The sequence below is a fragment of the Pteropus medius genome, unplaced genomic scaffold (genome assembly GCF_902729225.1).
Source record: "Pteropus medius unplaced genomic scaffold, Ma_sr-lr_union100, whole genome shotgun sequence".
NCBI classification, from domain to species: domain Eukaryota; kingdom Metazoa; phylum Chordata; class Mammalia; order Chiroptera; family Pteropodidae; genus Pteropus; species Pteropus medius.
Genome location: NW_024342473.1, coordinates 1,230,656 through 1,246,695, shown reverse-complemented (window position 1 = coordinate 1,246,695; position 16,040 = coordinate 1,230,656). Strand labels below are relative to the sequence as shown.

Below are 16,040 nucleotides of genomic sequence, written 5' to 3'. Positions count from 1 at the left end.
AAACCAATAACATAGTCATTTATTATCATTATCAAGTGTTACGTACTGTACATAATTGTATGTGCTATACTTTTATACAACTGGCAACACAATAGGCTTGTTTACACCAGCATCACCACAAATGTGTGAGTAATGCATTGCACTACAACATTATGACAGCTACGAAGTCACTGGACAATAGGAATTTTTAGCTCCATTATAATCTCATGAAAACAACGTCGTATATGTGGTACATCATTGACTAAAAAGTTGTTTTGCAGTGCGTGACTGTATAGCCATCTTTATATTAAGCTTAACATGAGTTCATCTTGATATCTCCAATGTTGATCCATTACTACACAAATCATTCTAGCTTCCTCCTCTTCCTTATCTGTAAATTCCCATTCCAACAGTGAGAAACCAGGATCTCACTATCTACCAATCATTTATCTAACTGTTCACTTCCAGTATACACGTATAGCGATATCAGAATGGTTAACCTGTACCCCCATGAGAAACAACTTTATCAAACGAATGACTCCATTTATTTCTGGAGTTACTAAGATTAATATCTTTCCCCCCATTCCCCTCACTGAGATTTTTAAAATACATTTATAATACAGTTAGATTCTCTTGTCACAGTCTACATTCTTTCCTGGGATCTTCCAACCTCCTAAATTATTTTTTTTTAATTTGCATACATCCAGATTCACTTATTGTGTTGTAAAGTACTGTGAGATATATGAACAGACTTTTTTGTTGTTATAAGAAAACTATTTTGGCACATCCTATATAGAAAAGTGAACTTAATGCCAAAGTTACTTTTTTAAATTCAAAAAGGCAAAACTCAGCTTTCATCGTTTGGGACATTTTAAACATGCTAATAACTATCCTCATAAGTGACTACTCATCAATTCATAAAAGAGCTATATTTTAATAATAAACTTGAATGAAGTCATTATTAGCATTATTAAACAAAGCCTTTGGCCTAAGACCTTCCATGATTTATTAAACATTTACTGGATGCTACTTGCATGCCAGGCACAGTGCTTGGCAGTGAAGATACCAACGTCAGTGAGGTCTGATCATTGTAGGACTGCGTACTGAGTGTATTGGTAGAGATGTACAGAGAGTAATGTGGAAGCAGAGTGAAGAACCAACTAAGCCATCCCAGTGGATCTGGGGTGGGGTGGGGATGCTTGAACTGCAGTTTAAAGAATGAGTTATTCAAGGGGAAGCAGAGAATGTAAAAGAATCTTTCAGAGACAGAAGATAAAGTCATCCAAGGTAGCATGATGTATGGAAGAAGCTACTAGAAATTAACTCTAACATGTTGTTAGAGTTAGAAATGAAAACCTAAGCCTAGAGAGATAGGCCAGGACAAGATAATGGAGGAGGCTATAAACCACTGGAAGAAATTTCAAGTTTATCCAGTGGTTAATGGGGAGCTACTACAGGTTGAAAGCAGAATGGTGATATGATTAATTTGTGTTTTAGAAAGCTCATTTGGTAGCTGTGAAGAGTAGATATGAGGGGGACAGAACTGGAAGTAGAGTGAAAGACTGTTGTTCAAGTAAGTAACAGAGGAAGCAGACTTAACTGGAATAGTCCCAGAAAGGACAGAAAATACTTGAGGCATGTTTAGGAGGTAGAATTGGCAGGATCTAGATTCGAGGTGAGGGACAGATGAGGGAAAGGAGTCCAAGGGGACCATGAATAATTAGATGGCTTGTAACTCCACTAACTGAGGTCAATAATACAAGAGGAAGCATCTGTTTAGGAAGGAAGATGAGGGTTTTAGTTTGGAGCATGTCGAGTTAGAGAAACCTGTGAAGACCTATAGGTAGAGATTTCCAACAGGAAGTTGAATAATGAGCTTCTGAATGAAAAAATTAGATATATTGATTGAGGATTATTCCACACATGAGTGATAATTAAAAATGGTTGTAGATAAGAGCATCCAAAATGTTATTAGCGTGAAACAGAATCCTGGGGACCAGTAGCACTTTAGCAGAGCTCACAAAAAAAAAAAAAAAAAAGAGAGAGAACAGAGGGTAAAAGGGAAACCAGGGAGAAGTTGCTTCTCAAGAGCTAGGGATGTAGAGAAGGATGGAGTGAGTGATCAGTAACAGACACAGGCAGGAGGACAAACACAAGTATCAAAGAATAATCACTGAATTTGTGAGCTAAGAAATGACTTGTGTTTCCTTGAGGTGCTTAAAGTCAGGTATAGGAAGCAATGTTTTGAGGAGTGAATAACGCGTAGTGTGTTGAGGAAAAAGTTGGAAGAAATGGAAACCTTTGCAAAGAGAACTTTAAGAAAAAAGAAAAATTAAGTGTGGATGGTAAATACAGGTTTGGGTCAAGGGAGACGTTTTAATGAAATAAGAGAGAGACCTTATGCTTATTGCTTGGGAGAAAGAACCAGTACAGGAAGAGGGATTGTGAAAACACAGGAAGGAAGAGAAGACATAATTTCTAACTAACATTGTTCCCCTGCTCTTCTATTTAGCTTTGACACTAAATTAAAAATATCATATTGCTAAATAATTATATTATCTTTTGCCCACCACTTTATGTACCTTATTTGTCTCTCAACTGTCATTAGATTATTATCCTCTAGAAGTTGGAGGTTATGTCTTATTTTTGAAATTTTTTTTAGCATCTAGCACAGTGTGTATCACATAATAAACTTTTAATGAGTATATGAATAAGTGAGTGAATGAAAGAATGAACTTATAAGGGTTGACAAAGATTGATGGGTCAGATCACTGAGCTCTGAACCATAAAAGAAACATACTGGAACAGAGGAGTTAAAGGACTTCCAGGGAAAATTTGTCTCTCAAAAGCCAAGAGAGTAAGAAGGGAAGAAACACAAGAGTATCTTTTATTCAATCTACAAGGAGTATTACTAGTAAAATAACATTAAAAAAAAAAATCAAAACAGCCCAAACTGCTCTCCATAGAAATTTACCATAGATGAAGCAGTTATGGCTCATAAAATTGGAAGTATAAAAATTGACCCACGAAAAAAAATAATCTCAGTAAAAATATTTAGCAAGTGATAAAACTGTTAATGGCCAGTACTCTACACTATAAAACTTGCTGTTGACTAAAAATTGACAAATCTTCTTAGGAAAATGCATACTTATAAAACTGACCCAGAAAAACTGGACTTGGTAGAAGTAGTGACTACAGAAGCCTTTGAAGGATGATATGGACAAAAAAACCCTTGATTGATATATCAAGTATTAGCTGTAAAATTTACACAGAAAAATAATTGGAACCAGAGGTAAAGTAACCATGAAAATACAAAAATTGGGGAAGAGTTTAACTGAGATATATAGAAAATTAGTCAAGGAATTGTCTTAATGGAATTAGCTCTAGGAAGTACTTTTTTTATGAAAATTCATCCAGATTGACATATTTCTGACTGACATGTTGGGATAGAATCAGAACATCATCAGGGGGAAAAAAAGTGGAGCCAAAATATCTTTGACCTTTGAACTCCCATGAGACTCTCTAATGGTGAAAGAGAACTTGATTGTACATCGTCAATCTGGTGGTGCCCATTGTCAGTCTAACTCCTGACAGTAGCAACGAATGCCTGAGTAATGAAGAAGAGTTCTTCCTTCCTAGAAGACTTTGGCTCTTGATAAATGCTTATTTTTATTGATTTATTTGTTTCATACCATCTTGTCCCAAATAATTTAAGGCAGCTTAAAAAATATAAGATAAAATAAAATTTTGAATAAGTGAGTAAAGAAATCATAATTTTGAGAACTAGTCTGATTTACCAGTCTAGCAATATGTCAGGAATTCATTGCAGCAATTTCTCTTTCCATGTCTCTGAAATACTATTAGTAGCTCCTTTTTGGGAATGTAATATTGAAAATGCTTCTTTGGAATTTCTTCCCAGTCATGTCAGTTCTAACCCACAGCTAAATCATTCAATTTCCTGCTCCAGTTTAGTCATTTTGAAGTGTCTTGCTAAACTTTTTTTTTTTTGGTCTGGACTCATCTTTTTGCCTCTCTGTTCTAGATAAATATTCTTGACAGATGTTTTCTCTGTCCCAGAGATATCATAGTCTGGGGGTGTTTTTTGCTTCTTAGACTGAATGTCTCATCAAGTCTTTGGACTCCGATAGGATCCGAGATTTTAAGTTTTTAAGAAATAATTAGAAGAACAAAAAAGTAAAAGAGATACTTAATACACCTGAGAGAAATAAGAGTTGATAGCTTTCCTATTTTCCAAAAACCCAGTTTAAAAGCGAGGCCACTACAGAGGTAGGATAACCATCAGTACAGCGCTGAAAACTGAAACCCTCAGACGAGCCACATCTCCTGCCTAGTTCTCGGTTTCCCTTGGTGCAGTGGTCTGCGCCACAGGATACAGAAAACATCAGCTTCCACTCTCAGGGCGTGCATTGGCATCTGGTTCTTCATTATATCTTAAACATAAGAGCAAGAAACAAACTGGAAATAAATGTGGTGCTACAGTGTGGGGTGATTACAGAGGTTTAAAAAAGTGTTGACTACTGTTTTTGTTAAACAGCCTTATTGATGGATGCCCTGGTAAACCAGAATGCCCTTCTATGATATTTCTTCTTTATAAATAGTGTAAAACACATTTTTCAAATGATTACTTTTTGTACCCCTGCTCTGTGCCAAGCTCTATGCTGGGTACCAGGTATACAGTGATGAGCAAAGAGATAAGACTCTGCCCTCACAAGCATATGTTCTAATGAGAGAGAAGGAAAAAATTGAAAGATAATAAAAAAGATAAAGAATTACAAATTGTGATGAGAAATATTAAGGAAAAAGTGTAAAGAGAAAGAGGAGGGGCTGGTGGAATAAAACATGGATAAGTGGTGAGAAAAGGCTTCTCAGGCAAAGTATCATTTAAGATGAAATCAGATGAATGAGAGGGAACCAGGGCGAGAGAGCTTTCAGGCAGAGGGAACAGCATGTACACAAATGCAGGACAGGTCTTATATTTAGGTCTTTGATCCATTTTCAGTTAATTTTGGTGTATGGTGACAGATAGCAGTCTGGTTTCATTCTTTTGCATGTAGCTTTCCAATTTTCCCAGTACCATTAATTGAAGAGGCTTTCTTTTCTTCATTGTATGTTTTTGACTCCTTTGTTGAAAAATATTTGCCCATATGTACAGGGGTTTATTTCTGGGCTCTCATTAACATGCTAAGTGAAATAAGTATACAGAAAAAGTTGAGAACCATACGATATCACTCATACATGGGATATAAGACTGAAAGCAACAAACGAACAATACAAAACGAACAGAGACTCATGGACACAAACAACAGTTTCATTGTTCCCAGAAGGGAAGGGGGAATGGGGGAGGTAGATGAGGGTAATGGGGGTCAAATATAAGGTGATGAAAATAAATTTAGCTTTGGGTGGTTAATACACAATGCAATATACATACGATGTATTATTGAATTGTACAGTTGAAACATACAATTTTATTAACCGATGTCACCCCAATAAATTTAATTTTTAAAAAAATGCAGGTCAGGGTACCTTCTGGTCAAAGAAAAGGTAGGGAGGGCTCGCAGATCACTCAGAACCTCGCTGCTCACTCTGGCTGCTGGGTGGAGAACAGACCGAGAGGGGATGCTGCAGAAGTGGGACAAAGTTCAGGCACCAGTGCAGCATCAAAAATGAATGCGGAATGTACCTAAGGCCACTGGACTAGGTACTTACAAATGGTTAAAATAATGTAAGAGACATTTTATGTTATGTATATCTTACCACAATAAAAAATAGTGAACATTAATAGGAAGCAGGTATTCCCTGAACATACATTATCACGAATGTTGTTCCTTCCCACCTCAGACCAACAGGCGCTCCTGGGAGCACAGAGCAGTACAATGTGGGAATGGTTGGCACGCATGGGCTGGAGACTTCTCATGCGGACACTTTCAGCAGCAGTATTTCAAGAGAAGGAACCTTGATGATAAGAGAGGTAAGTTGGTATAAAAACGGTGTAGGGGAAGTGCACTTCTTAAGTTGTTTTTATATTAGGGCTTTCATAGAGAATGCTTACGGGGCGGGTATTTTAAGCATGAGAGTTGGTGGGGGTGGGGAGCTTGTGCTTTTAAATGGTTGAGTGATTTTAATTGTTCACCTCCTTTCCTGTATCCTTCTAAGCTTTTGTAGTGTGACTTAATTACATTAGTCCAAATTCTTTAGTAGGAGCTATGCAAATCGGAATATAGGATTTGAGCCTGAGGTTACAAAACTGGTAAACCCAGATGTTTCCTACTGCAGGAAAATAGAAATGAATGGTCTCTCTGAATAACATCAGTGGCCTTATTATGCCTCCTCCTCCATGGTTTTATCCTTGTGGATTTTATGAAGAAAATGCTCAGTAGTTCCAAGGAATGGTGATGTCATCTTACTAGTTAAATTAACATTAAAAAGACTATTAAGCTATATTGGTGAAAAGAACAAAGAAGTATGCAGTTGTACTTAAAAATGCACCTTAGCACTTCCTGTGATTTTTTTTTAACTCTAGGAGCATGATTTCCTTTGGGAAGGGGCTGACATGTCTCCTTTCACCTGTCCCTCACCGTGCAGTGTTTCCTTGTTGGATCTGTGCCACAGAAGGGTCTTGACAAATTATAATCCTTATTTTCTTCTTTTTCACTTTATTGTCACCATGCAGTTTGACAGTAGATCTTTACTTGGAAGGAAAGTAATGGCTGGGGACAATGGGTAAAAGTCATTTGACCTCTCCTTGTATCTGTTTTACCATTTATAAAATTTCATAAATAATAGTACGGTAAGATGATTGGGAGGATTAAATGACTTAATACACGTAAGCATGCAGTAAATGTTAACAACATTATGTCACTCCCTCCACAGAGTTGAGCTCCTCTTTTATATGTTATTATTCCCCCTACTCTTCCCTCTGAAACATAAACATTTATCATCTGTCATTCTCTTTCCTCAGGCAGGATAGACTGGGAAACCCTAATAGCAGGCTTTGCTCTCCAAAAAGTCAGGGGGCATCTCACTTTTATTAGAAAGAAAGAAACTGCAATTTTGAGATGAATAAAGCCTTTTAAGGAATAATTGGCAGTAGGGCTAAAACTAGAAGTATAGTTCACAAAGCAACTTATTAGAATTTCATTTTATGGCCTTGCCGAATCTTTTAAGTAGACTTTAAAGAGTCCTTTCGTGTAAGTCTGAAATGAAAAATGGGCCTGGCTGTTGAAATTGACAGTGTTTAGTGCTGGTGTAGAAATCTCCCAATGTGGCGAATGGATAATTTCAGTGGACACATAGAGAGTGTCTATCACAATGGGCTGCTACTTGGGAAAATGTTCTGGAGTGAGTTACTCTCTGACTCCAAATTAAAGGACTCCAATTTCTAATGTGGTTTAAAACTTGCTTGGATCTTTATGACAGAGTAAATACCTTGAACTAGATATTTGGAGCCACATTCTCAGTTCAGTTGGCGGCCACTTCCAAATGGTTCTGTATTATTTCAAGCACTCTGACGCTCTGTGACCACAATCAATCACTTTGAAAATAGCATTCACCAGTATCTTATATGCATTTAATCTGTTGAGGTTCTCCCAATCTTTCTATCCTCTCAATTTCTAAATTCTAACTTTCCCAAATGTGGGCTTTTAAAATAACAAATCTTGAGTTGAAATCCATTAAAAGTACATGTGTTTAAAAAAAATGCAAGTTAAAGTATGTCCCTGACAAAATAATGAGGAAATAAAAACTGATTATAATAGAACATATTAATAAGGTACTATTAGTTCATAAGATGAACATCAAGGAGAACTCACTCAACTTGTCATTCTGGTGAGAATGGACTAGATGGTTCTATAAGAACATACTGGCTCTACTACCCATGATATTGTCAGATGCACGAATTTGCCCTAGTAACGCACACCCCTGTCATTCTACTTTTCTCTGTCCTACAACCCCATAGAACCTTTCTTTACTCTAGTTCTAGAACACATTACACCAGCTGTCATCTTCCACTGTCCACAGGGGCTCATCTGCTGGAAGAGCTGTTCTCAGCCTTCCCTTTCTCCTTGAAGCTTCTCCCGGGACTCCATGGGCCTATGTTCATAGCACCTATCTTACTGACCAGCTGGTATCTCTCCAGGGTCTGTCCACTTCACTGAACCAGAATACGAGTTTATCATCATGAAGGTTTTCTTGGTTACAGAAGGAAAAAGATCCCACTTAAAACAGTTTAAGGAAAAAAAAAAAAAAAGGAGTAGATATCAGAGATGGGGAATAAGATTTAGAGGTATTTCATCGAAGGACTCCAAAGGCAGAGTGAGTTGGGACCCTATGCAGGGCTATGCAGACACTGAAAAGGAATCAGTAGCTCAGGTAACTTCTCACGCACACATCTCTGGCTCTCTTGCTGCTTGTCTCTCCTACCGTCATCTCTGTCTCTCTCTCCACAGACCAGCTTTCTTTTCCTCTGTTTGTGTCCTCTTGTCTATGCCCCACAGCAAGATATTCACCACATCCCAGTTCAGCTGCCCAGCAGGGACTGACCAGTAACTCTCAGGGCTAACAGGAAATTCCAGTGGGAATCTGATCCTGCTTGCCTCAGGTGTCCTCTCCTGGTCCAATTCACTGCAACCGAGAGCAGAGCCCAGAGAACCTAGGTTCAAACCCTGATTTCACCACTTACGACCTATGTCAATCAAGACAAGTTAACTGAATTCTTTACACTGAAGTTTTCCATCTGTAAGTGGGATAATGGAAACTAACCATGGTGTTAGTGTGAGAATGTAAACATAAAGTGTTTAGTGGGGTCCCAGGCATATGTTGGAACATCTTTGTCTCAGCTCCATGGGGACGGTAAGGGCATGAAGATAGTAGAGATTGTCAGGGCTCTGTTAATAGGGTCCTAGAGGGCAGGGCTGCTGTTCCCTCACCTGTGTGTTCCCAGCAGAATGCCTGGCATACAGAAGATATTTAATTCTAAGAAGGTGCTGGCTGAAGGAAGAAAAGAGTGATGACTCAGAAGTGGGAAGGTTCAGGGGTCATTGCTGGATTCCTTCAAGCTTCCCACTGTCTGGGCCATTTCCTTCATGAGCCTCTTTTCAAGTTTTTGATAACCAATGTTTCTGTATCCGTTTTTGGTCTGAGGCAGAATGCTGCTGCTAGAAAAGAGACTACAAAGCTCTAAAGGGACAAAGTGTGATTAATGCTCCTGGAAAGTTGGGGGACGGTATGTAAAGAAAAGCTTTTCAGTGTTTGAACAGAAGTTAGAAGGAAGGAGAAGCTGCCCAGTTCAAATAAAAGAGGGGACAATAAGATAAATTAGGATGGAACCCCCAAAAATGTCATTTATGGATGAAATGTTCAGATGATCACTGTTAGAAAATGAATCCAGAAAATGCCTCTCTCTGGGACAGGAGCATATTGCCAAGAAACATAGAGGGCATTGAGGCTTTCCAGTTATTTTTTAAGCTTCCTGGTAACATCAAATACATGCACCCCTTCAGGAACTTGGGAGTGTGTTTTGTCCTGCAAAAAGAAAGCTCCTTCTTTCCCTTCCAGCCAGAAGCAGGGGCAGAACTGTAATTGCAAGACCAGGACAGGTTCTGGAAAGAGAAGCCAGGCTGGTTAGGTGTTCAAAGAAAAAGCATGAACCCTTGCCCATGCCAGCCAGCCCCAGCAAGGCAGGAAATGCATCTGCCTTGTTCCTGGCTGATTCCTGCATGTTCAGTAAATGCCTCACATTTAGTAGACATTCAAAAATGTTGGGTAAATGAATCAAAGAAAGAAAAGGCAAGGAAAGGAATCATTACTTAATCAGGTGCTCTGAGGACCCTCAGCAAGCTAGTCGCATAAATGTTAAATTAGAAAGCATAATACACGCATGGACTACAACGTGGGCACTGGCTTTAGGGAGCAGAGTTGTCTTTTAATCCAGTATTTCTTCCCTGGGTTTTTTCATCCCTGTATTTGCTTTGTAGAGTTTTGTCATTATAACCTGATAATATGATCTGTAAATCCAGTTAACTGGTGTGCATGCCCAGGCGAGCACGCACACACACATACTTGCAAGTGTGGGCCCCACTCAGCCCTTCCACCTGTGGCATCCCTGTCTTCCCACAGTGAACCCCCATATCCTGTGCGAACCCTGATTGCCCCTCATGCAGCACCATAAAGTCTCAGGGTCAATCCACATACTAAATATTCGCAAAGTTTAACTTCTTTTTTACTTCCTTAGGTAAAATAGAAATTTGAGTGTTACTTCCCACACTTTAGTGGGTCGATTTGGAGACCACTACACCTGTGCTGCATGAGAAGTGATGCTACTCTGTTGCTTTTGCCCTCCTCCTCTAATGCTCCCCATGTGTTATGCCCTTCAGACATCTGGAGAGAAGAAGCGATCTGGCCACAGTGACAGCAATGGCTTCGCTGGCCACATCAACCTCCCAGACCTGGTGCAACAGAGTCACTCCCCGGCTGGGACCCCAACCGAGGGCCTGGGGCGCGTCTCTACCCATTCCCAGGAGATGGACTCTGGGACTGAAGTAGGTGCTGGGCAACAGCCACGGCAGCTTTGCTCTCCTTCAGGGGTTCTGAAACCCTACTTTCTTCAAGAATGAGGCTTTGCCAAGCTCCTAGAAACGTGTTTGGTTGGTTTCCACTATATAGCTACTTATGCATGTAGTCAAATGGAGGAAATCATAGAAGCAGAGCAGTGAAAAATTCTGAGATAGCATCTGGACCCAAACCCGTTTTTACAGATGAGAATACTGAAGTTCAGAGAGGTTAAGAGCTTTGCCCAAGGCACATAGCTGGTTTGTGACAGAGCTAGGACCAGTATTGGAACCTTGTGTCTGCCAAGCCAGTGACAGAAACTTCAGCCTATAGAGGTTCCACGACCAATAGTTGAGGTACATATTTACATTAATTTAGTCAAACTAAGTGTGACCTAAATGAAATAAGGTAGAAATGACTTACTTATGAAAAATAAAAATCATCCAATAAATACATTCTGAAAGTATTCATCTTTCTAAACTCCAAATTGCATGAGAAAGGGAGAAACAGGATATTATCTTTCCTACATAAAAAGAGTCCAGGTCAAAAGCCCCAGGAAACACAATATGTCTATCTGTTAGGTGGTGTTCGTAGATGTCATTGACCAAATTTGACCAGTCCGATGAGTTCATAGTGCTTGGTCATGTTTCATGAGTAGTCCTGTGAATCACACCAAGGCCCCACTTGTGTTTATAAAACATGTACACTATTGATTTTGATGTTGTCCACACACCAACTTTTTATAGTGCACGTTTGGTTTCTAAAGTTGTAGAGCAAATAGGCTTTGCTCACCTGAAGGAAAAGAGCACAGAGGCATATTAGAAAGTGCAGCATCCTGTTATAGCTTCATGAAGTATGGGCAGGTTTTTTTCTGCCTGAACAGCTCTGTGGATACCAAGGAAGACTCTGGGGTTGGACCCTGGTTCAGCTCTCAGTGGGGTTGGACCCTGGTTCCAGCTCTCAGTGGGTATATTAGTACCTGCCCCCACCTCCTTCAAAGATCTCTTCTAAAGATCAAAAGGAAGGAAGCACGTGAAAGTGCTCTATTTGGAAAAAGGAGTCCTATCTTGTGGAGGATAAAATGGTTTTGTTTTCATAAAGTGAAGGAGAAGTCTTGAATTAAACCAGATTGGATCTTTGTGATTTTCTCCTTATGTGTTTGGAGTCTTGGATTGTTGGTTTTATTTTTAAATAAAAACCTAAAAATAAAGTTTAAAACTAAAAATTTCGTTAAAGACATTTATCAAAAAAAGAGGTGTTAATTATGTTGAATGCAGGTTCCTTTATGATATTGCAAGAAATTGGGTGTAGTAGAAGGAATGGAGGTGACAGAATGGGGAGATGGTTAATACAACACCTTTGGCAAAATCAGATGTGGAATATCATGACATGAAGCCCTGATATTTCAGTTTACTGTTTGATAGTCTAGTTCAGACTTCATGTCTTCATAGTACTGTTGAAGCCCTTGAGATTAGTTTTTTAAGGAAGCCCTCAAGGTGCATTGCCTGTAAATCTCGTGTCTTCATGAAGTCCCCAAAGAAGGCACGTAAATGTAAGTATCCTTTTAAGGGAACTAACATGGAAAGGAAAAATCTTAATCCCTGGATAAAATTGTCCCTGAATTGAAGATTTTAAGGGTTCTCCAGCCAACAACAGTTCACCTACATCACCATGCCAGTGTGGAAGGGCCCAATGGCCCAAGGAAGGATCCTTTGGCTGACAGTGTGTTTGAGATAAGTGCTGCTGTGTGGACATGCTTACTTAGTTTATTCTCAATTGTATCAGCTTTTCTTAAGAACATTTGGTCAATATGAGATTGCTGTGACTTCAAGGGAAAGATTAGCTCTGTCACCACAGTCATCTTACCAGATATAAACGTACCACATATGGTCCAAAATATAATATGATTACTTCAACTCTTGCGGTCTGATAATTAATGAAACCTTGCAAAGGCATAATGGCTAATGAGTAAGCAATACCACGAGAAGCTGGAGAGAGAGGCATGTACTTTGACTACGGGGTTAGAGTATGAACAGCTAGATAGATTGAAGAATTCATAATTATTTTAAAGCCCAAGCAAAGTATTGTTAGTATTGTTTGTTGCTGCAGTATTTATTTATCTGCTCTTCTTAATCTTCTTGCTTATTGATTAGTATGGCATGGGGAGCAGCACTAAAGCCTCCTTCACCCCCTTTGTGGACCCCAGAGTATACCAGACATCTCCCACTGATGAAGACGAAGAGGATGAAGACTCATCAGCCACAGGTAAGCAAGAAGGCCCCAATGTTTTAGAAACAGTTGGTTTGCCTTAATGGTATGGCCTGATTTAAAAAAAAAAAAAAAAAAGCTTAAAGCTTAATCATTAGTTCAGTAGTTAAGCCATTTACTGCGGCCTTGTCTTAAAGGGAAGATTTTTATTTTTTTAATTATTCTTTTTGTAGGATTCCTAAAACAAATTTCTTTCTCTCCATTTTTCTTTCATTTCTTCTATTTCACTTCTGGTAGGAGCCCAGAGGTACCCAGAGGCCCTAGGAAAAGCTGTTCCTCAGAGATCTTCAAACTTACCACATATTTCTCAAAAGCAATTTTTGGGTACAATGCTGTGCACGCAGTAGACACTTAATAAGTGCGTGTTGAATTGTGTTGAGTTCTAGGTGTGTGCTTCCCACTGCGAAAGTCTGGCTGCTTTCAAGAAGAGTCTTGCTTTCTAGACTTCTGCAACTCACTAATCATCAGATTCAACTTAGGCCAATTTGTCAGTTGGTGTTGCACAATTTCCAAAAGTAAATTTTTTTCTGCATATGTTACAGGAGATGGGGATGGTGTTTTTAATTTTTTGAGATGAATATCAATTCCCTAAACTACTCAAGTAGTGTATATAAGCCTGTTTTACTAATGGATAAAATACTGCTTCTATGAATAACTTATACTTTATTCTACTAAAAAAATGTAAAATATGTGTAGTTTCAGAATTTCTTTGCCTTTGCTATAATATAACGCACACTAAACAAGAAGAAATCATTGTGTTTTGAAGCCCTTTCTCCATATCTCCATTGGTTATTTTTTAAGATGCCACTGACTTATGTGGTTCTTTTTCTCAAAGCTCTGTTTACTAGTGAACTTCTTAGGCAAGAACAGGCCAAACTCAATGAAGCAAGAAAGATTTCAGTGGTAAACGTAAACCCAACCAACATTCGGCCTCATAGCGACACACCAGAAATCAGAAAATACAAGAAACGATTCAACTCAGAAATACTTTGTGCAGCTCTGTGGGGTAAGTTGGCTCTTTTTACCACTCAGTAATGAACTGACCCTCAAACATTTCAAGACTGTGGATCTTACTATCAGAATAACACTGCTGGAATAATGGGTGTTAGAGCCCCACCCTGGGACTGTCTTGGCCTCAGAAGACATCAAGAGCAACTTTATATGTAGAAAGAACTGATACCCTAATACTGAGGATAACAAAATGAGATGCAGAACCTTGTCATAAATAACAGTGATGGACTAAAGCCAACAAAAGAACTAGCTTCCACTTAATACACAGCCACTATGTGTCCAGCACTATGATGTACCCCATCATACAACATCCCACAAGGGGAATTATGGTGTTACCTCTATTTCACAACTGAAAAACCACTTCAGCATATTTTAGTGAATTGCCAAAAGCCATACCACTAGTAGTAGCAAGATAAAACTTGAAAAAGACAACAAATGATGAACCTTCCCTTTTAGTTCAAAACATAAACCTGCAGTTCTTGTGAAAAAGATCTGCAGGTATTAGCTGACCTCAAACTCAGTATAGATATGATGAGATTCTATCAAAGTCCTGGTCTGTGTTACTATAAACGTCGTACAGATCAAGGAAAGACATGACCCATCTGTACCCATCTATAGTACCAGGTCTGGTTTGGGGCACCACAGTTTTATAAGGGCAAAAGCATCTGAGATGTTAGCAGGGAAGAGTGTGAAACCTGAAAACTGTTTCATAGATGTGATGGAGGTAAGTAAGGCTCGGCCCTATAGAGAAGAAACAGAAGACAGCAAGATAGCCATGTTTAATATTGGATAATATGTAGATGAAAGAGCAGACATTCATGTTCCTCAGAAGATAGATAGCAAGCAAGAAAAGTTGGAAGGTTACCTGTTCGTGAATATAGTGCATTGCACAGTGGACCTCTCACTGTGTATGTGTATGTTATGGCGGGGTGTGGCGGCGGGGCGGGGGGGTACAATTTGCCCAGGGATGAATTTTATCTATCCAGACCCAGACCACTTACCTGCCAGAGCTTTTGTAATAGAGATTATTGCATAGAAGGTGGGCTGGACTAGATTTAGATACCTGAGAAGTTCCTTATAGTCAATATTTCAGTGACTTTCAGGCTAATAACACCTTCACTGTGGTGTGAGGACGGGCTTTTATTCCAGTGGGGTATGAAAATGAGACACCATGTTATATGTTAAAGGTGAGTAGACTAGAAATCACTGCATGAATAGGGATAGGGGTGAACCTTGGGGAAGTCTCAAGGTGGGATTTATAGAGAGAGCCGAGAAAGGGTGGGTGTTACAGGAAAAGAACAAAGGCAAACTGGTAGTGTCACAGCTACTCCTAACTCTCCTATTGAGAAGGACTCTTTATACTAGGAAGTAAATGGCTAGATGTAATGAATGCTGCCACCACTTTATAAAAGAATACTAATTTCATTACCAAAGAGACAGTGATTTAATTACTGTGTCAGAGCTTCTACTTCTGTACTCCTTACTATAGTATCTACTTGTCCATTAGTTTATATTTACAAGGCACAGTTTTTTAAGTTTTACAGGGACCCCAGATGCAGAAAGTTAAAGCCCTTAAAAAGTCAATCTTGGGATGCTTCTTAAATTTGCAGGTGTAAACCTCCTGGTGGGAACTGAAAATGGCCTGATGCTTTTGGACCGAAGTGGGCAAGGCAAAGTCTATAATCTGATCAACCGGAGGCGATTTCAGCAGATGGATGTGCTAGAGGGACTGAATGTCCTCGTGACAATATCAGGTATGTTACTAGGATGACCTAGTCCTCCAGGTCTGCAGGTGGGAGAGATGATCACCTAGTTTCTGAAGAAAGAGTAGATTCTGCCCTTCTAAGCTGTCAAGTGACAGAAGCAGTATAGCCGGAGTAAGATCATCCTCATCTTGTAACTCTGAAGATTCTGACCTCCAAAGGAAAGTCTCTCACTTCAGCTTGAAATCTGAATTAGGCAGGGACATACCACAAAGGCGGCAGTATCTTTGTGGGCCTTTAACCTCCACTAGGACTCAGCAAGGATGTTTTTAAGGTGTCTGCACTCCAGTCATTGCTGTCTACTCTCAAATGGAGAATATCAAAATGTAGGCTTCTGGGAGTGGAAAATTTTTTATTTATTTATTTATATTTTAGGCGCGGCAACCCTTGGTTGACCTCACAGATTGCAAAGACCTTGTCAGCTTACGACCCCTTATTTTTTTTTATTTTTTA

At 39.2% G+C, this 16,040-nt stretch overlaps 1 protein-coding gene across 4 annotated transcripts in view; it reads left to right on the top strand.

The window, feature by feature from the left end:
- The window catches only part of TNIK (TRAF2 and NCK interacting kinase), a 348,429-nt gene that overhangs the window by 317,296 nt on the left and 15,093 nt on the right, over nucleotides 1–16,040 (top strand). For all 4 annotated transcript variants that reach the window (XM_039865032.1, XM_039865029.1, XM_039865028.1 and 1 more), the window contains 5 exons: nucleotides 5,839–5,968; nucleotides 10,371–10,535; nucleotides 12,699–12,810; nucleotides 13,649–13,819; nucleotides 15,435–15,578. In XM_039865032.1, coding sequence (XP_039720966.1) covers nucleotides 5,839–5,968; nucleotides 10,371–10,535; nucleotides 12,699–12,810; nucleotides 13,649–13,819; nucleotides 15,435–15,578 — 722 coding nt within the window. The remainder of the gene's footprint in view (nucleotides 1–5,838; nucleotides 5,969–10,370; nucleotides 10,536–12,698; nucleotides 12,811–13,648; nucleotides 13,820–15,434; nucleotides 15,579–16,040) is intronic.